This window comes from Dromiciops gliroides, chromosome 2, assembly GCF_019393635.1.
Source record: "Dromiciops gliroides isolate mDroGli1 chromosome 2, mDroGli1.pri, whole genome shotgun sequence".
Lineage (NCBI taxonomy): Eukaryota > Metazoa > Chordata > Mammalia > Microbiotheria > Microbiotheriidae > Dromiciops > Dromiciops gliroides.
The window spans coordinates 356081580-356101270 of NC_057862.1; the positions used below are offsets into that span (position 1 = coordinate 356081580).

Here is a 19691-nt window from a genome sequence, read left to right on the forward strand (position 1 = left end):
AAGCAAGGGGTGTTTTGAAAAAGCCGATGAGGTCATTGCTGTTCCCCTGGCTTTTCCGGTCGGCCTCCTGTATCTTTATTTGTTCATCTGTCCAGCCTCTGTTCAGGCCCCTGGGGTGGTGATTCCTTTAGCTTTGCGACCTTCTAAGTTCACACACCCCCACCAGTGAGTCATGCCCCTCAAAGCACTGTTCCCTCTTGGCTGGCTTGGGACCACCCAGGCTCTCATACGGCTCTCCAGATGTCGACAGATACACCTCAGGTATTTATTGCATTGTTTTAGAATAAACCTCTTGGCTCTTGGGGTAAAAGGAAGAGATGGATTCCTGTGTTCCCAGCTTGAGGCCTCTAAGATACTGATTGGACTTTGAGGCCCAGGACTCTGCTTCCATAGTCTCTTTTCCACAGCACCCACTCAGCCCCGAGCCAGCCAGCGAGTGAACGACTCCACGGGAGAGACAGACTCTGAGTGGGAGAAAATTATCATTCACTTTCTCAGTCTTCCACTGCCTGCATCCTGGTGAAGAAAGAACACTGCCCCCGGATTTGCTCTGTTAGGCACACATGTACTGCCCACATCATGAGGAAGTGTGGGGGAGTCAGGGAGGGAAGGAGGCATCCAGGCATCTCTGGAGTTCCTATAGACTCTGAGGTGCACTTTCAGGCCTGCTTTGGCACCCCACCCTGCTACTCTTCACCCTGGCATTCAAGGCCCTCCATAGTATGTTACCACCCTACCTTCTAAACCTTATCTCAAACTATTCCTTTTCATATATTGTGCATCCCCTAAAATGGCCTGCTATATATCTCCTAGCTGCTTCTTCTTCTTCTTCTTCTTCTTCAGGTTAAGCCCAGGGTCACACAGCTAGTAAGTATCAAGTGTGTGAGATCAAATTTGAACTCAAGTCCTTCTGAATCCAGGGCTGGTTCTTTATCCACTGCGCCACCTAGCTGCCCCTCCCTATCTTCTTTTAAAAATATTTTTAAAGGTTTTATTTGTTTTTGTTTTGAGGGTTTTTTTGCACCAGAGTTGCTTTCTGATACCAACCCACAAATGATTCCTTTCTCGTGACAACAACAAAAACCCCAGCCAATCAGAACTCACAACCAAAAAAACAAAGACTTATTTATGACAGTTTATGCAAAATCTGTGGATTCCTACCTCTTTACAGAGATGGGAAGAGTGTTTAGCCATCTTATCCAATTTGATAATATGCATAAAGCACTTTGTAAACCTTAAAGCACTATATAAATGTTAAATATTATGGTTATTATTAATGGTTCTCCATCCCCAGCCTTGATTCAGTTCAATTAAACAAGCTCAAAATGCCTGCTATGTGCCAGGCACTGTATTAGGGAATAGATACCCCTTTCCCCCCCCCCCAAAAGAGGTTCCTACCTGCCAGACACTTACTGGTGATACGAGTATTTAGAAAATTCAATACAAAATCATTTAAGAAGCCAGAGAGCACCAACAAGAGAGGAACGAGGGGGAATCAGGAAGTTTTGCTAAGTAGGGCTGCCCTGAGCTGAGCCTTGCATGAAGTGAAGGATTCTGGGAGGTGGAGATGGGGAACGAATCCATTCCAGGAATGAAAAGGGGAGATAGAATGCCAAATTTATAGGAACATATAGGCCAGTTCTGCATGAATATAGAGTGTGTAAATATGAAGGTAATGCACAATTTCTGGAATATAGGATAGAGCCAGATTGTGGAGGGCTGATATTGGGATAATAACATCATATGTCTAGGGTTGAAAAGACCTCAGAGGCTTCCCAGTGTCTTCTCCTCATTGTACAAATGAGGATCACACAGCCTAGAGAAGTGAAGTCTTTGTTCAAAGTCCTAACCAGGCTGAGGAGTTTGCAATTTATCCTCAGGAGGCAATAGGGAATTACTGAAGATTTTGAAAATAAAATTTTTGTTGTTGTTGTTTTTGGCGGGACAATGGAGATTAAGTGACTTGCCCAGGGTCACACAGCTAGTAAGTGTCAAGTGTCTGAGGCCAGATTTGAACTCAGGTACTCCTGAATCCAAGGCCGGTGCTCTATCCACTGCGCCACCTAGCTGCCCCTAAATTGATCTTCCTAAAAAGCAGGGAGTTGTTGTTGTTCAGTCATTTTCAGTTGTGTCCAACTCTCTGTGACCACATTTGGGGTGTTTATGGCAAAGATACTGGACTGGTTTGCCATTCCCTTATTCAGCTCATTTTACCATCTGTAAAGGAGGAAGCTGACGATATCACCCATCAATTCAGTAAACTCCAATGGCTCCCTATCACCTTCAGTATCAAATATAAAATCCTTTGTTATCATTCAAAACCCTTCATAACCTGCCCCCTTTCTATTTTTTCAAGCTTACACCTTTCTCTTCCATGTATTCTGTCATTCAGTAACACTATTTTTCTTGCCTAGTCTCACACAAGACACTCCACCTCCAGACTCCAGATATTGTCACTGATTGCTCCTTATACCTGGAATACTCTCCCTCCTCATCCCTGTTCCCTGACTTCCCTGTGTTCCTTCAAGTCCCAGCCAAAATCCCACCTTCCACAAGATTCCTTTTCTTGATCCCCCTTAATGCTAGTGCTTTCTCTCCATTGATAACCTCCAATTTATCCTATATCCATCTTGTTTGTATGTAGTTGTTTTCCTGTTGTCTCCTCTATTAGACTGTGAGCTTGTTGAGGGCAGTGACTGTCTTTTGCCTCTCTTTTTATCCCTACTACTTAGCACAGTGCCTGAGACATAGTAGGTCCTTAATAAATGCTTATTGATTGACTGATTTTTTGACCAGTGACTCTGGCCTCTGTTCCCTCACAAGACACTCCATCTCCCAACTCTAGGCATTTTCATTGGCTACTCCCAAGCCTGGAATTCTCACTCTCCTCATCTCTACTTCATGACTTCTTCGAATTCCCAGCTAAAATCCATCTTTTCTAAGAAAACTTTCCTTATTTCCTTAATCCTAGTGCCTTCCCTCGTTTGATTATTTGCAATTTATGCTGTATACGTCTTGTTTGTACTTAATTGTTTGTATCTTATCACCCCCATTAGCAGGAACTGCCCTTTTTTGGGGGGGAACTTTTATTTCCCCAGTGTGAGCTAGAGAGGGTGCATTATTATGCCTGGAGCATAATAAGTTGGTGTGTTTTTGTTGTTGGGTTTTTTTTTTTTTTGGTGAGGCAATTGGGGTTAAGTGACTTACCCAGGGTCACACAGCTAGTAAGTGTCAAGTGTCTGAAGTCGCATTTGAATTCAGGTCCTCCTGAATCTAGGGCCGGTCCTTTATCCACTGCGCCACCTAGCTGCCCCAATAAGTTCTTTTAAAATGCTTGAGACTGTCTGACCTCTATGAAACCTTTTCTGTCGCACCCAGGGTATGTTTTCTTCAAATTTCTCCTCAAACTTTGTCTGCAACTCTCTGTTGACTATATTCACTCTCCTTTGTAGCATCGTTATCTGTGTACATGCCTTGTATTTGATTATAAGCTCCTTGACAGCAGAGTGACATATCCCACCTGTTATTGTACTATCCTCAGCTTTAGCACAAGATCTCGGTCAAAGCAGGTAAGTGATAAAATGTAATAGGAGTCATTGAATGGATTATTCCTAGATCCGTGGTGGTGGTTCATAAATTCTGTCCTATCCCAGGTTCAGGATAACACATATGCATCTCCAGTGCTGTTTCCAAAGGGATGGGACTGGATAGAGACAAAGAATTTGGGGTTAGGGATAGGGAGAGAACAGGGTGGAGACAGAGGAAATGGGATTACAGAATAGAAAACCAACGGTACAGGATGGCGATGGAGGGAATGGCATTGGGGATAGTGGTTATGGCATAGGACATAAAGACATGGGGATGGGTTAGGGACAGAGGAAAACACGTGAGAATGGATAGGGTGTGTAGGGGCCAGAGGACATGTGGCATGTGATGATTTATGGAGATGCAGAGCATGGTCTGGGATGGACAACGGAGGACTGGATGGAGGATAGTGCACATGGGATGGGATATAGAGGATAAAAAGCCAGGACCACACGTGATGCTTTTTTTGGTGCGGAGGATGGAAGCTGCTTCCCCCAAGTCGGGGCGGGGCAGTCCTTCCTCGGTTGCTATGGCTACATTTCTTCCGCAAGCCCTCTTCTGCCGGTGGCTGGGACCTGCTCTTCCTCTGGAACGGTCCATTTTTCTGCTCTCCTCTTCGTCCCCCCTCCAAGTGGATTCGAATGGTTTAGTCCCACTCGCCTAGAGCCGTCTCCATTTTTCCCAACCGGAAAGGAACTCTCGAGGTTTGGAAGGGTCTGTTCAGCCCCTCCTCAGGCTCCGGTGGACGGCTCCATGCTCAGTACGTAGCAACACCCACCCCCCTGCGGAAGCCGGCGCAGTGGACGAGTCCGAGGCCGTCGTAGCAACCGCCTCTGTTTCCGGTTCTGAGCTGACAGCGGCGCCGGAATTGGGCCGGGGCTAAGGTGGGCCGAGGTGAGCGCCAGCCCCGACCCCCGAGGCTGAGCTGGGTCGGCCAGGTGGACGAGGCGGTCCGCGGTGGGGCTGGGCAGGGACGGCTGTATTGTCCAAGCAGCCGGGGGCCTGTCTGACCTGGGGAGCGGGGCCTGGGCCTGGGGGACCCGGGAACCAGGACCGGGGGAGGCCCAAGCGAGGGAGGGACCTGGGCAGGATGAGGTGGTCCCGGATGACCCTCGGCCCCGGCGGCGGCGAACGCCAAGAGCCCCAAGTTCGGTGTCGGAGGACCCCGTGTTGGGCGGGGGCTCCTGCCTCCGTACATCCTTCCATCAGTTGTGTGAGAGGAGACCTTAAGAGACCCTCGAGTTAAACACTCACATTTTATGGTTGGAGAAACAGAGGCCCAGAGAGTGACCAAAGTCACAGAAGGAGGTGCCCGGCCTCCAGTCTTTAGATATCTTCCAGGGAGGCTCCTCACCTTTTCTGTCGTTTGTATCCTCTTCCTCTCCAAGTTATTCATGACTGCCCAGCAGGTGCCCTTTAGATGAGTCGAGCTATTTGCAGAACAAGTTTTCAGCCGACTAAAAATCACGCTCCTCATAATGCCTCAGTTTTAGTGTTGGGGTTAGTTAGGTCCAAGGATGGGGTAGAATGGAGACCTGGCCTTTTATGGACAGAGTATGAGGAAGGACATGGTCTAGGTGTTTGTAGAGACAGAAAGAACCCAAATAGGTTCGTCGCCAGGGCCTAGGATGAGAAACGAATGAATGGAAAACCATTTAAGTACTTACTACGTGCATAGTAGTGCCGTGTTAATACATTGAGTGAGACTGTGAAGGGGATAACAGTGTTATAAAATCAAAGGATCTTAGCACTGAAGGAAACTTTAGAAATCTGGCCCAACCACTCCATTTTAAATATGGAAACATTGAGATCAAGGAGAGGGAAAGGAGTTTGCTCAAGGCCACCGATGGAACCAGAGGCTGACCTAGGACCAGAACTTGATCTTTTGGATGTCAGTCCAGGGTTTTTTTTAGCTAATTGGGGTTAGGACTCCGAAGAGCAGATACTGAGAGTTACTTGTAAAGGTTCAGAAGTTGAAGGGGTCTAAGGGATTGTGTAAAGACATGATAATGTTATTCTGTGACGGGAAGGGAGAGTGTTGGAGATTTGGGCATAAAATGTGAATACAGCAATTACTAGCTTTGTAATTGTGTACTTTACTCGGTTGTAAAATGAGGATAATAGCACCTATAGCTTCTTATTTGTGGAGTAGTTGTAAATAAATTGTTATGTAGACTTTAAAGGACTTATAGCAATGGGTTATTTATTCAGAAGCATTTCTTTTTTTCTTTTTTTTTGGTGAGGCAATTGGGGTTAAGTGACTTGCCCAGGGTCACACAGCTAGTATGTGTTAAGTGTCTGAGGCTGGATTTGAACTCAGGTACTCCTGACTCCAGGGCCGGTGCTTATCCACTTCGCCACCTAGCTGCCCCCAGAAGCATTTCTTATGTGCCCATCACCGTGCCTTGCACATTGTTTAATAAATGGTTGTTGTGTTGTATTGAATTGAAGAGGTTCCCCATAATAGAAGCTTAGGGGTTCATGTTTCCGTGAGAGGTTGCTTGGCGTCATGTTATAGGTAGCTGGAGAGTTTAGATCCTAGAACTGAAACTTTCAAAGACAAACGGCAGTGTTGGAGGCTGTCGAAAGCAAATGAGAAGAAAAGACCAAGAGGACATCAAAAGTCCAAGATCCTTGAGGCTGGGGACTGGATTTTTTTTGTTGTATTCCCAGCCCCCAGTACAGTATATGTGCTTAATACATGTTTGTTGAATTGAACCACTGATGCTTTCTTTAGGTTGGGGGCCCAGAAATGGAGCAGTGTGCATGTGTGGAGCGAGAACTTGACAAAGTTCTGCAAAAGTTCTTAAGTTACGGGCAGCACTGTGAGAAGAGCTTAGAGGAGCTGCTGCACTATGTGAGCCAGCTACGGGAGGAACTCACCAGCGCAGGTAACCACTGTCACTGCCTTGGACCTCCGAGATGAAGTATGTTTTCAGTAAATACTCATTGGTTGATTGAGGTTGTCAGTGCTGTGGGCTGGGGTCCAGGACGAGGTTGTTTCCTGAGACCTAGTAGCTGTGTCTCAAAAGGGATTTGGCCAAGCCTAACTTATCTATTTCTACAGTTATCACGGCACTTGAAGGAAGTAGTATATCAGTGTGTCTAATTTGGGTATCATACAGGAACAAAAAGAGAATGTCATAAGTCTGATGGATTAGCCATATGGATCACTGTGATTTCACATTTATGTTTCTACCTCCATCCAGTAATAATAGTTCATCTGTATATGACCCTGCTTTGAACCTTCACCTTCTTTCAGTCATAATTAGTCATTTATATAATATTTAAAGGTTTATAAACTACTTCCTTTCCAACTCCCTACAACAAATTTGCCACTTAGATATTCCACTGGCATTTCAAAATCCCACATATCCAAAACTGGTTTTATCTTTCTCCTTAAACCCACTTTTTCTTCTGTCAGCACTGTTTTTGTCAGCACCATCACTTTCCCCTATTTCTCTAGTGTTTGAAATGATAGGAGGGTATTTTTGGCTCTTCCCTTTTGCTCTCATATCCAATTAGTTACTGGCTTTGTTGATTCTACCTCCACAATATCACTTGTATTTCTCCTCTTTTGTTTCTACTAACTCCACCTACCTGGACTATTGTGATCTCCTAACAAGTCTTCTCCTTCATACTGATGCCAGAATAATCTTTCTTATATGTAGATATGATTGTGCTATGCCTCTGCTCAGAAATCTTTAGTGGTTTCTATTGCTTACCAAGTTTATATTTATCTTCCTTCTCAAGGCCTTTCACATTCTAAGGACACCCTACTTTTCCAGCCTTATCTCATATTAACTTCCTTCCACAAACTCTAAAACCTCATTTGAATTTTTCTCTGCTCACCCAAACACAAACTGCACTTTCTTACCTCTTGGCCTTTGCTCACACTATTCTCTGTCTAAGATGGTCCCTCTCTCCTGTTTGCCTATTTTTACTCATCTTTTTTTTTTTTTTGGTGGGGCAGTGAGGGTTAAGTGACTTGCTCAGGGTCACACAGCTAGTAAGTGTCAAGTGTCTGAGGTCAGATTTGAACTCAGGTCCTCCCGAATCTAGGGCTGGTGATTTATCCACTGCACTACCTACCTGCCCCCTCTACTCATCTTTTATTTGTTTTTTGGGGGTTTTTTTTTGCAGGGCAGTGAGGGTTAAGTGTCTTGCCCAAGGTCACACAGCTAGTAAGTATCAAGTGTCTGAGGCCACATTTGAACTCAGGAACTCCTGAATCCAGGGCCGGTGCTTTATCCACTGTGCCACCTAGCCGCCCCCTCTACTCATCTTTTAAAGCCTAATTCAAATGCAACCTTCCCTAGGAAGTCTTCTTGTTTTTCCTGCCTTCAACCCTATGTAGCACTTTGTTTAATACCCGTTTAATGCAATGACTGTATAATATTATGTATTGTAGTTAGATCAGGAAGCCATCTCTCTGCTTCATAAAGGTCCAGAAGGGTGAATCACAGTTCACCTTGTGATTTTTTTTCTCCTACATATGTTTTATGACATTTTCCCAGTATTGTGGTAATTTGTGGACCTGCCTTGTCTTTCCAGTTATACCAGCAGCTCTTCACAGCTTCTATATGAAAATAACATCAGTAATTCATTTATTGTAGTACTTTGAGGTTTAAATAGGAATCATAGAATCCACAGATGTAGAGCTGGAGAGAACTTTTATAGGTCATTTAGTCCAACTTGCTCATTTTACAGATGAGAAACTGAGACCAAGAGATTCTTTTCCTCCAAGAGACATTAAGTGACTTGCCCAAGAACATATAGGTAGTACATAGCAGAGGCAGAATTTGAACCCAGGTCCTCTCACTCTAAATCTAGTGTACTTTCCACTGTACTATACTGCCTTTTATGGTTTTCCTTACCATATTCCTGTGTGATAGGTAGTACAGGTCTTATATCTGTTTTACAGGTAAGAAAATATGCAAAGAGAAGTAAAATGACCCGTTCGTGGCAACTGTCAGTCATGGGCTTTGAACCAAATTCCCCAATTCCAAATCCATTGTTTTTTTCACCACACAATTGCCACTTTTCTGTTTTCTGTTTCTCTGTCATGGTTTGGGTCATATGGGGTTCAGTGCTTGGCATCAGGCTCTACATGTAACTGATGCTCAGTGAATATTGGTTGATAGGGATAAAAGGGCAGCTTTGTTCAGTGTATTCCACTCCTTTGAAGTTTCTTCAAAAGTTTACTAACAAGGGGCAGCTAGGTGGCACAGTGGATAAAGTAACCAGCTCTGGATTCAGGAGTACCTGAGTTCAAAACCAGCCTCAGACACTTGACACTTACTACCTGTGTGACCCTGGGCAAGTCACTTAACCCCCATAGCCCTGCAAAAAATAAATAAATAAATAAAGTTTACTAACAAGGGGCAGCTAGGTGGCACAGTGGATAAAGCACCAGCTCTAGATTCAGGAGGACCTGAGTTCAAATCCAGCCTCAGACACTTGACACTTACTAGCTATGTGATCCTACACAAGCAACTTAACCCTCATTGCCCTGTACAAAAAAAAAAAAGTTTACTAACATTAGACCCATTCGTTACTTTCATTACTTTTCCCCCTTGTATCATGCAGGGATCTCTGCTAATCAGGAAAAGACAGGGCTACTTCTTGTTCAGGCAGGAAAGAAGGAAAATGGCCTGTGTTAGAGCAGATCTCACACCTGGGGCCTCTTTGGGGCTCTGTGCATTCCTTCTGGAGTGATGTCCTGACTTAATCCTTGCTTTGCTCTGTAGCTCTTCAGGGGACGCCTCTCTCAGCCACACTTTCTGTAGTGATGTCCCAGTGCTGTCGGAAAATCAAGGACACAGTACAGAAACTTGCATCAGACCATAAGGACATTCACAGCAGTGTTTCCCGAGTGGGCAAAGCCATCGACAGGGTAAGTGCCACTAGTCCCTTGAAGCTCAGTGTCCAGGTTGTCATTTGTAGTAGGAGATACCCCTAACAGGAACTTAAGAAAAGATTCTCAAATGTTAGAATGAATAAGATGAAACAAGGCATGGTTCAGAAGTTGGGGAAAGGTAGGCTTAACCAGGAAAGTCTCTGGTCCTTCTCCTCAGTGGACTTCAGTTATTCTTCCTGTATATACTCTAGGTTGAGGGGTTTGGGGTTCTTAGACACAATTGTGGGAGCATAAGAGAGGAAGGGAAAATACACAGTGAGAGGCTGAGAGGATTCAACAGGCTCTCTCCCCTCTTTGTTGTTCAGAACTTTGACGCAGAGATTTGTGGCGTGGTCTCAGATACCGCGTGGGACTCTCGTGAGAAGCAGCAGCAGATTCTGCAGATGGCGATTGTGGAGCACCTGTACCAGCAGGGCATGCTGAATGTTGCTGAGGAATTGTGTCAGGTGCCGAAGGCTTCTTCTTCTTCTTTTTTTTTTTTTAGGGCAGTGAGGGTTAAGTGACTTGCCCAGGGTCACACAGCTAGTAAGTGTTAAGTGTCTGAGGCTGGATTTGAACTCAGTTACTCTTGAATCCAGGGCTGGTGCTTTATCTACTGTGCCACCTAGCTGCCCCACCCCCACTCCCACCCCCACCCCCAAGGCTCCTTAAACTACCTGCCAGTTAATTTGGATTGGAGCAGGTCCCAACGTATAGATAAGAGGGAATGACAGAGTTGGGCAGAGGTGGAGATTTAGTCTATAGACAAACGGAACCTCGGCTTTAAGTGTCCTCCCCTCCAGACTTATCGCCATCTCTAATGGCACCTAACAAACAGAATGCAGGGAAGGTTCTATACACCCCTCATATGATCTGTTTCTCCCTAAGGAATCAACTCTGAATGTGGACTTGGATTTTAAGCAGCCTTTCCTAGAGCTGAATCGGATCCTGGAAGCTCTGCATGAACAAGACCTTCGACCAGCTTTAGAGTATGGAGGCGGGGCAGGTTACCATGCGGGACTCATGGGCTCCTGGTTGGGCTTTAGAGCTCTAGGACACCTTTAGAAGGAGCCCTGGCTTTGCGGTCGGAAGACTATAAAGTAGGTTTGGGTCCCTACTCTGGAAAGCTAGTTGTCTAGCTCTCTAACTCTGGGCTCCTCACCTAACTTTTCTGAGCTTGTATTACCTGAAGAGAGCTGGGGAAAGTAGGTCTAACCATGCCTTTGCTGCTCAGCATCCAGGCCCCTAGCATTGAATGCAGATGACCTGCCTGCTCCCTTTATTTAAATTCCCATTTCCCTAGGACACTTTAAATCTCCAGCCCCTCTCTTCTGTGGGTGATTTGCTCATTTGTCAAAGGCCTCATCTTTCTGTTACTTATTTTTTCCTAAATTATAGCTGCCATCTCAGTGGTGATATGGAGTTCAGGGAATTCCCTCTGGGACACAGCTGAGTATTGAGGTAACCTATCTCTCCTTCCCAGCTGGGCCATTTCAAACAGGCAGCGCCTGCTGGAACTAAATAGTTCCCTGGAGTTTAAGTTGCACCGACTGCACTTCATCCGGCTCCTGGCAGGGGGCCCCGAAAAGCAGCTGGAAGCCCTGAACTATGCACGGCACTTCCAGCCCTTTGCACGGCTGCACCAACGGGGTAAGAGTGCTAGGGATCCAGGGTACTGAGAGCCCAGCATGGAATCAGCGGGTCGGTCTGGATGTCTCTGGAAATTAGCTCCTGATTTTCTCACTAGACCTTACTTAGAGTGAGTAATGCCAATTTTTGCCCCCTATTTAACTTGGTACGTTCAATTTTCTACTCAATTAAAATAGTTAGGACCCACCTCTCTCCAGGAACCTGGAGCTGTATGGTGTCGTGGAAATGATGCTGCGTCAGAGGACCAGGGTTCAGATACTCCCTTTGCAGCTTATTACCTGTCTGACCTTGGGAAGTCACATCTCTGGGTTGAAAAATGAGGGAGATGGATTAAATTCCCTTCCAGTTCCAAACCCTGTGATTCCAGGACTTGGTGTAAAGAGGAGGCTGTTATATGTAGCTTTGGTGCTGATCAAGCTCTCAGCATTCCTAGGCACTTCCTGAGCTGCCTGTGTGTTGCTTTGCAGAGATCCAGGTGATGATGGGAAGCCTTGTATATCTCCGGTTGGGCATTGAGAAGTCTCCCTACTGTCATCTCTTGGACAATAGTCACTGGGCAGAGATCTGTGAGACCTTTACTCGAGATGCCTGTGCTCTTCTTGGATTATCCGTGGAGTCCCCACTCAGTGTCAGGTATAGCGAAGTCCCTTAGATACAAGTGAGAGAGGAGAGCCCAGCCTTTTGGGTAGTACCAGGACCTGGGCTTACCTGTCTCAGGAGACCAGAGGACTATAGATTTACATAGAATTTAGAGCTGGAATGGATCTCTTCATTTAAAAAAATATTTTGTTTATGTCTCGTTTTCTTTCCCCAAATTGAATCTTACCTTATTGCAAAAACTTCCCTTGCAATAATTACACTGGACATTATAAATATTTTGTTCTGATAGTCCTTGACCTCACTGCTATGGAAGAGAGAATATATTTTAGCTTCCAGTGGTATTTCAGGTAGTTTGGTTTCCTTTTAGGGATCTTTTCATTTACATTGTTGTCATTGTGTATATTGTTCTTTTGTCAGTTTCCTCATTTTAGAGGAAAGTGAGGCTCAGAGGGGAAGTGACTTGCTCAAGATCACCCAGCCAGTAGGTGGCAAAGCTCGAATTCAAACCTAGGTCTTGTGACTCAGGGCAGTAAGCTTTTTCCTTTCTGCAGCTTTGCCTCTGGGTGTGTGGCACTGCCTGTGTTAATGAACATCAAAGCGGTGATTGAGCAGAGACAGTGCACGGGAGTCTGGAGCCATAAGGATGAACTGCCTGTAAGTCCTGGCTGGACATGATAGGGTGGCAGCCACAGGGAGCAGAGGGGGATGGAGCTCAGTGCTCTCTTTTCTCAACAGATTGAGATTGAACTGGGCATGAAGTGCTGGTACCACTCGGTGTTTGCCTGCCCCATTCTGCGCCAGCAAACTTCAGATTCCAATCCACCTATCAAACTCATCTGTGGTCATGTCATCTCTAGGGATGCCCTCAACAAGCTCATCAATGGAGGAAAGTAAGTTATATTTTGCCTTCTCTGAGAACATGAATTTATGCTCATCTGTGTGTTAGATAGCAAATGCTGTCTAAATTCACTTCAGAAATTGCTTAACTGTCTCCTTGTATGCAAGGCCCTATGCCAGGCACTGAGGATTAAATGCAAGATAGGCCCTACTCCCCCAAAAACATTTTCTAATAGGGGAAGGACAAGTACACCAACTACCATTTTATGAGAAAGGTCCAGGCAAAATGCTACGAAAAATTCAAGGAGGTAGAGATTCCTTTCATCTGGGCTTTAGTAGACAGGAGTTGGGGGTAGAAGAAACATATCTGTCTTACAGATATGTGAAGGTAAAAGAGTATGAGATAAAGCTAGAAGTGTAGGTTGGAACCAGATTATAGAGGGACTTGAGTGGAGGATTATATTTTTATTTTGTAAATTCTCCAACTGCCTGTTTCTATAGCACCTGAACAGTGCATTAGGAAGACTACTTATTGTGGAGGCTGGATTGGAGATGGGATACCCTGGAGGCAGAAAGACCAGTTAGGCAGATCAGCTGCAATATTGACAGATGTACTGTTTCCATTTCTGGTCTCTTAACCTTTGCCGTTTTCTTCTCTCCTCAGACTGAAATGCCCTTACTGCCCCATGGAGCAGAACCCAGCTGATGGCAAGCGTATCATATTCTGATAACAAGGAAGTCAGCTCATTTGGTAGAGGGGACATTCCCAATATGCCTTGGCTGGTCTTTTGTAGGGGAGATGGGACCCAAGGATGGACATGCCGTGAGAGCCCCTTCTGTGCTGTTTTGAAAAGCTGAGAATAGCACTACGTAGGAATTGGGGAGGCAAGGTCCTTTTGTTAGCTCCAAAACATCTGTCACAAAGGAAGATCTGTGGTCTGGGAGGGTTTCGTCACTCTTTGGCTGTTGTCTGCTAAAGCAGAGAACTGAACTCTAGTGGATGGCTGCAGGTTGGGCACAGACACTATCCCTGCTCCAGCACCTCTTATGCCTTTCCTTGTTCTGTTCTCCCTTCCCATATCTTATATGCACTTTCCTGCCAGTTGTTTTGCCTAGTGTCTGTTTAAAGTAGCAACAACCAGATAACATCAAGGTGTATTTCTACCCTCCTTCCCCTTGTCATCTTGCACTGCAGTTTGTGTATCTAGATCTAGCTCTACAACCTAAGGCCAGCCCAGGTGTGGTGCCAGCCACTTGCTACTGTACAGTGTTTCAATTGTATTTACCAGTTTTACAATGTAAATAGCTTAGTTAGACTTGGATGCAGCTGTTTTATAACTTTGAACAAATAAACCACTTCCCTTCTCTGTAATTGCTCTGTCTTTGCATTGCACTTACTACAAAAGATTGAGTTGCATAGGTAAGATTAGTTCCTGGGCCACTGGCTGTCTCACTTCTAACTTAAGAAAAATCAAATGTATCACATTAAGGCTAAGGGGGAGAAAACTTTAGCAAGAAGATAAAAGCAGCAAGAGCTGTTTTGGGGACAGAAGGAATGCAAAGCAACCTCTTCTGATGAACCTTTTCTTCCCTGGAAGGTACTTCCAATTAGCTCTATGTTACAGTATCAGGGGACCTGATTATGGGATCCAGCAAGGTGCTATGATGCTGCCAACAACCATTACATTTACTATGACTTGGGTCTGAAAACCTCTTTCAAGCTGTGTAGGCAGGTATCCTGATCCCAATGCTGGGTAGAATTATTTGGGACCCCTGTGGCAAGGAGAAAAATGGAGTGGGGGGTGTTAGCTTCCAGTTAGACACAGAGAATCAGAGCTCTCACTGTTAAACGAGTGGAAGTTGAATGGAGGCAGAGGCCTTGCTCTGTGGCTTGCTCATTTTAGGGGTGGGTGGTGGTGGAGTCAAGGATTCCATTAGTCTTTCACTAATGCATGTATGTCAGCGTTTTCCCTCTTCAGGAGCCACGGTTCCATTTGTTACTGCACTTAAAAGAAACCAGAATCCTCTTACCTCCCACAGAAACTACCAGAAGTTATTTTCCAAAACTTTATTTCACCGCTTGGTAACAAATAGCTTTGACAACCATGATACTATTGGCCAAAGTTTTGTGAAATTATTATTTAAACTATCATAAAAAAAATCTCTGGGAATACCAGTGGGGAGATGATGGAGGGCTGCCTGCCCCTTGGAGGCACAATGAAGCTGTTTGCTTGCACCACTGTCTTTTGCAGTCAAGAAGAGTCTCCTAAATAAGCATGAATATCACACAACTTTTCTTTACAAGGGGACGGGAAGAGACTCTACTTCCTCTAAGCACTCATCATATGTAGACTGGTAGTCCTCATGTGGTTTAATCATGATCACACAAGTTGGGCGCTTAGAGCCCGCAGCTGCTCCCAGATCCTGTAAGGTGGGAATAAAAGAAAGAGCTAGTTTTTCTTCAAAATTTTTTCAGGGAAATGGGGGTTAAATGACTTGCCCAGGGTCACACAGCTAGTAAATGTCAAGTGTCTGGGGTCGGATTTGAACTCAGGTACTCCTGAATCCATGGCCAGTGCTTTATCCACTGCACCACCTAGCTACCCCTCAAATTTCTTTTAAAAAGTTATTACTTGCTAAGTAATTTCAAGTAACGACCGTGTCAACTCTGCATTGTCTTTTCAGGGGTTCAGGAATAAGTCAGGAGACCTAGGGGTTCAGGACTGAGTCAGGAGACCTAGTATCAATGAACTTTATTCTATTCCTGCCCCTAAAATATCTTCTCATTTTCACTTGCTTTTATACTGTTAAAATGGGCAACACTGCAGACAGCACCTACAATAAAGTTCTTACCGTTTTTGAGGGAACGTAGGCATAAGGCATACTCAGATCCTCACACATAATGGGAAGATGGCAGTATACCTCGATGGGTAGTGTGTCCCCAGCCAAAACCATAATCCTGTAATGAAAGGAGTAATTTGTTTTCATCTACTACAGAATGAAAATCTACATTCAAGAGGGTTTTCTTAAGGTCAGGAACATAAGGGGGGTTAGGGCATAGATAATTCTTGGCTATTATGCTTTTGAAAAGCAGTGCAGTGGAAAGGGCACTAAAGTCAGCCAGATGACCCAGCAAATGGGTCCCACTTCGGCCCTGACTTTTGGGACCTTGAACAAGTTACTTTTCCTTTTTGGCTCTCAGTTTTTTCTTTGTTCTGAAATTCAGGGGTTGAGCTCAATGCTAAAAGACTCTCTAGCTATAACAATCCATGACTTTATCTTAACATCGAAACCTAAATGTGTGGGGTTGCTTTCTCTTCAGCACATCCCATTTCACTGTTAGGCAATGTTTATCAATCCACCCCCAATATATACCTCCCCCCCAAAAACCAATTTGTTCCGTCCACTGAATAAAACCCTTGTCACAAGCATGCACAGTCCAGCAAAACAAATCCCTACATTAAGTATGCCCCAAAACAAATGTCTCTCTTTGCATTTTTTGGTAACTTTTTTTTTTTAGTAAGGCAATTGGGGTTAAGTGACTTGCCCAGGGTCACACAGCTAGTAAGTGTTAAGTGTCTGAAGCCGGATTTGAACTCAGGCACTCCTGAATCCAGGGCCAGTGCTCTATCCACTTCACCATCTAGCTGCCCCTCTCTTTGCATTTTAAGTTCTCTTGAAGGAAGTGAGTGGCATGTTTTATCAAGCTTCTGGACTTACAGTTTATCACTGCATTGGCCAGAGTTCTAAAGTGTTTCAAAGTTGCAATATTGTTTTCAAATAAATTGTTGTAGTTTTGTTCACTCCAACAAAACATTTTCTTGGTAATTATCAGGCATTAGATTTTACAAAATAAGGCAATATACTCAATTTCCTCTGACCCCCCCCCCCCAAATTATATGTATTTTGGTGACAATTTTGACTTGCAAAAATGATGGCTGATATATCTATGTCCCATCTTCCCTGCTAGACTGGGAGGGCAAGATAATATGCATTTAGATATCTGAAGCCAACTCCCATATTTTAAAGATGAGGAAGCTAATGCTCAGAGGGTAACTTGTTCAGAGTCACAAGCTACTAAGTGTCAAGGTAGGATTTGAAAGCAAAACTTCTTTGCTATAGATCCAGCCCTACCGACTGGTGCAGGTCACCTCTCATGGCTTACTCACTCATCTATGTATTTAATTTCACAAAGTAGGTACTCAATAAACATTCGATGGCAGAACAGATAAAGGAGTGAAAATCTTAAAATTTTAATGTGCTTACCTGTGTGGAATGCACTATTACTAAACCAGCCTTGTTTTTGGCGGAAAGGCCTTAGAGAAATGCCAGGTTATTAGGAATTTACCTGGTGATCCTAACTCAAGACAGCTGGAGGGAGGATGGAGTGCTGGACTTGGGAGTCAGAGCCCTGGGTGCAAATCCTGACTCCGATGCTAGCTGCGGGACCCCGAGCAAGTCATTTATCTTTGGAGAGAATACCAGCACCTACCTCACAAGGTTGCTGTGAAGCTCAAACGAAATAGCGTATGCAAAGACCTTTGCAAGCCTTAAAATCCTACGTAAACGTTAGCTTTTATACGATTCTTACCCCTTTTCTCCTTTGTTAAGGAATTTCTGGACTTCCTTCACGCCTCGCCGGATCTGCTTCTGCTTCACGGCTGCAAGGATCGGGAGTCAGTTCAGGGCCCGGGGCTGCAGCGCGGCCTCCCCCTTCTCCACCCCCATCTCCCCCCTCTCTCGCCTCTGGCTCCCCGCCTCGCCCCTCCGGCCCTCTCCTCGGCTTCCCCTCCTTTCCCCACAGCCACGACCGCAGCCTCTCCCGCTCCCTGAGCCACCTTTCTTGATGCACTTGTACAGCTTCCGAGTCAGGCGGCGAGACGCCAGGGGCTGCGCAATGGGGTTCAGGTTCGCCAGCATCTCTTCGTACGTGCGCTCAGGACCCCCGGAACTCTCCGGCGCTGCCTCCGACTCCTCCGCTTCCCGCTTTACTTTGGTCATCTCAGCGACACCGAGAGCTACCGAGACCGCAGGCTCCTGACGCTCGCGAAGCACGAGCGAGCCACCACGAGAACAACTTCCGGGTTGTGCGGCCACGCCTCGAGCGAACTCGGCGAGGTCACGGTCTCCAGGCAATCAGAAGCGAGGCACAGGAAAGTTCCCGCCTCTTCCCCCTTCTCAACCAATTGTGGTGGCTTCTGGATCTCGCGGCTGTGGCAGTGGGCGGGACCTATAAGGCAAGAAGCGGAGGAGGGCGGGCTCCAAAGCTCCGGGAGCCCGGAGGCGGGGCCTGGAAAATGAAGGCGGGGCCAGGGCCTTGGGTTCTAGGCGGAGCCCAACGTGAAAGGAGTGGGGAGGAGGAAACGGGATGAAGTGAGAAATGAGTCTCGGGAAGAGGCTTGAGTTGTGGAGCAGGAGAAAGTGCTGGAGAATAGTGCGGGACAATGCTTGAAACCGGGACGGCAATGAAGCCGCTCTCGTGGAGAAGGGACAGCATTCTGGGACTTAGGAAGGCGAGGGGCGGAGCTCTCGGTCACGAAGGGGCGTGGGCTCTGGAAAGTAGCACTGAGGCCATGCGGGTCCTTTGCCCAGTCACTGGCGCACTAGCGGGGAGGAGGCGGTGCCAAGAGTAGGATTGCCCCCTGAAGGGAGAGGGGGCCGTACCGTGGGAGTTCAGGGACGGGCGGGGACTTCAGGCAATGCTAGGGAAATGGACAGGGCCTGAGGCAGTAGGGGGCGGGGTCCTGGAAGGGTGGGGCCTGCAGGAATCTCTGGAAAGGGGATAGGCCCTGAAGCAAGGGGGCGGAGCCTTCAGTCAGTGACTGAGGAGGGATTGGGCCCGGTGTCAATAGGGGCGGGGCTCCGAGGGGGTTGGATAAGGTTGTGTGTTTGACTCTTTCGGGTGAGGTGTTAGCTGAGCTGGGGCTGCCTGACGTCTCTGGGTCTGGTAGCTAGCTTCTACCTGCCTAAGCCTTGCTGGGTCGGGCCTCTGGGAGATGGCAACTCTTCCTTCCCGTGCGTCCTTCTTGGCCTCTTCCGCCTGGCACCCTCTGCCCTCGAGGCAGGATGAAGTGGTCTGTCTAGAAGTGCCCCGGACGCCTCTACGACCTGCTAGGCTGGACTTGCCCGGCGCGTCTGCAGCCCTGAGCGTCCTCCCTTCCCGGCCAGATCCCGGAGACTACAGGACTGCCTGGGAATGACTCAGAATCTGGGACTCCTAGTTTTCCGTCACCAAACCCCGCGGCTTCACGTGGGTTTGTGCCCCTGAACCCCGAAAGGCAGTTTTATTGGTCCATTTGGTTTTTCGTGGTTTCCAGGTATCAAAGGAAGACGCATCAGTTGTTTCTTCCTTACCTGGAAGGGTTTGTGTCTCCGGGTCAGGATTGATAAAAATGCTCATCACACTTTTTTTCACCGCTTTGGGTAAGTAATATATTGCTACAATCTCGGCTTTGCCGTTTATTGTTTGACCGAGATTTAACGTTTTTGTGCCTCAGTTTACTCATCTGTAAAATCAGTTTGACAAGATGGCCTCTGACGAGCTTCCAGCTCTAGGCTGTGATGCTAATTTATGATGTCCCAATGTGAAATGAATTGCTTCTGGAAGTACTAAGTTGTCAGTTACTTATTAGACTTAAAAGGTTATGAGATTGGATGACACCTTCCCTGCCACCCCCTCCGTGGGGGATATGTAGAGAGGACTTCTGAACTGGGGGCAAGCTTGAATTAGCTGACCACCTAGAACCCTTCCAGCTCTGTATAATGCTATGAAATCATTGTACTTGTGATGTCTCTCCCCATTCTTCTTCCCCAAACAAGGGTAAGAACAACTAGCTGAGAAATACATATTTAAAAAGGGATTGTAAAACACTTTACTAGCCCTATTGTTTTAAACTAGAGAAATGTTAACGATAGGAAAAGTAAAAGTGGAGTAAACTTGCTGTATATGGGGAAAGTTTACCCATATTTCACGTATTCATCAAGTCAATCTTGTCACAAAACATGAAGCCTATGAGGTAGTGCTTGCCACATAATAGCTACTGCAGTAATGAGTTGGGCTGAGAGAGAGTCTGTCCAACTTGACTTTGTTTTACTCAGTTCTGGGCTGATTGTTAAATAT

General features: G+C 46.0%; 2 protein-coding genes across 2 annotated transcripts; one reads left to right on the forward strand and one right to left on the reverse strand.

Annotated features, from left to right (window-relative positions):
- The first annotated feature begins 4137 nt into the window (after positions 1-4137).
- Positions 4138-13937, forward strand: RMND5B (required for meiotic nuclear division 5 homolog B). The gene is made up of 10 exons (XM_043989380.1): positions 4138-4479; positions 6323-6476; positions 9336-9481; positions 9811-9951; positions 10373-10473; positions 10968-11134; positions 11602-11767; positions 12286-12388; positions 12470-12624; positions 13236-13937. The coding sequence occupies exons 2-10, from the start codon at positions 6338-6340 to the stop codon at positions 13297-13299; spliced, it is 1182 nt and encodes a 393-aa protein (XP_043845315.1). The 5' UTR covers positions 4138-4479; positions 6323-6337; the 3' UTR covers positions 13300-13937.
- Positions 13938-14624: 687 nt separating this feature from the next.
- Positions 14625-17686, reverse strand: NHP2 (NHP2 ribonucleoprotein). The gene is made up of 4 exons (XM_043985510.1): positions 17410-17686; positions 17163-17232; positions 15425-15530; positions 14625-14995 (listed from the first exon to the last, which is right to left on the reverse strand). The coding sequence occupies exons 1-4, from the start codon at positions 17570-17572 to the stop codon at positions 14870-14872; spliced, it is 465 nt and encodes a 154-aa protein (XP_043841445.1). The 5' UTR covers positions 17573-17686; the 3' UTR covers positions 14625-14869.
- Between the last annotated feature and the right edge of the window lie 2005 nt (positions 17687-19691).

Bases quoted from the DNA above. Each gene is read 5' to 3' on its own strand.
- RMND5B (XM_043989380.1), top strand. From the start codon at position 6,338: ATGGAGCAGTGTGCATGTGTGGAGCGAGAACTTGACAAAGTTCTGCAA. The intron at 10,474-10,967 runs GTATGGAGGCGG...TCTCCTTCCCAG, and splicing joins GACCTTCGACCAGCTTTAGA to CTGGGCCATTTCAAACAGGC. The intron at 12,389-12,469 runs GTAAGTCCTGGC...TTTTCTCAACAG, and splicing joins GCCATAAGGATGAACTGCCT to ATTGAGATTGAACTGGGCAT.
- NHP2 (XM_043985510.1), bottom strand. From the start codon at position 17,572: ATGACCAAAGTAAAGCGGGAAGCGGAGGAGTCGGAGGCAGCGCCGGAG. The intron at 17,233-17,409 runs GTGGCTCAGGGA...CGATCCTTGCAG, and splicing joins GTACAAGTGCATCAAGAAAG to CCGTGAAGCAGAAGCAGATC. The intron at 15,531-17,162 runs GTAAGAATCGTA...CTTTCATTACAG, and splicing joins CTTAACAAAGGAGAAAAGGG to GATTATGGTTTTGGCTGGGG.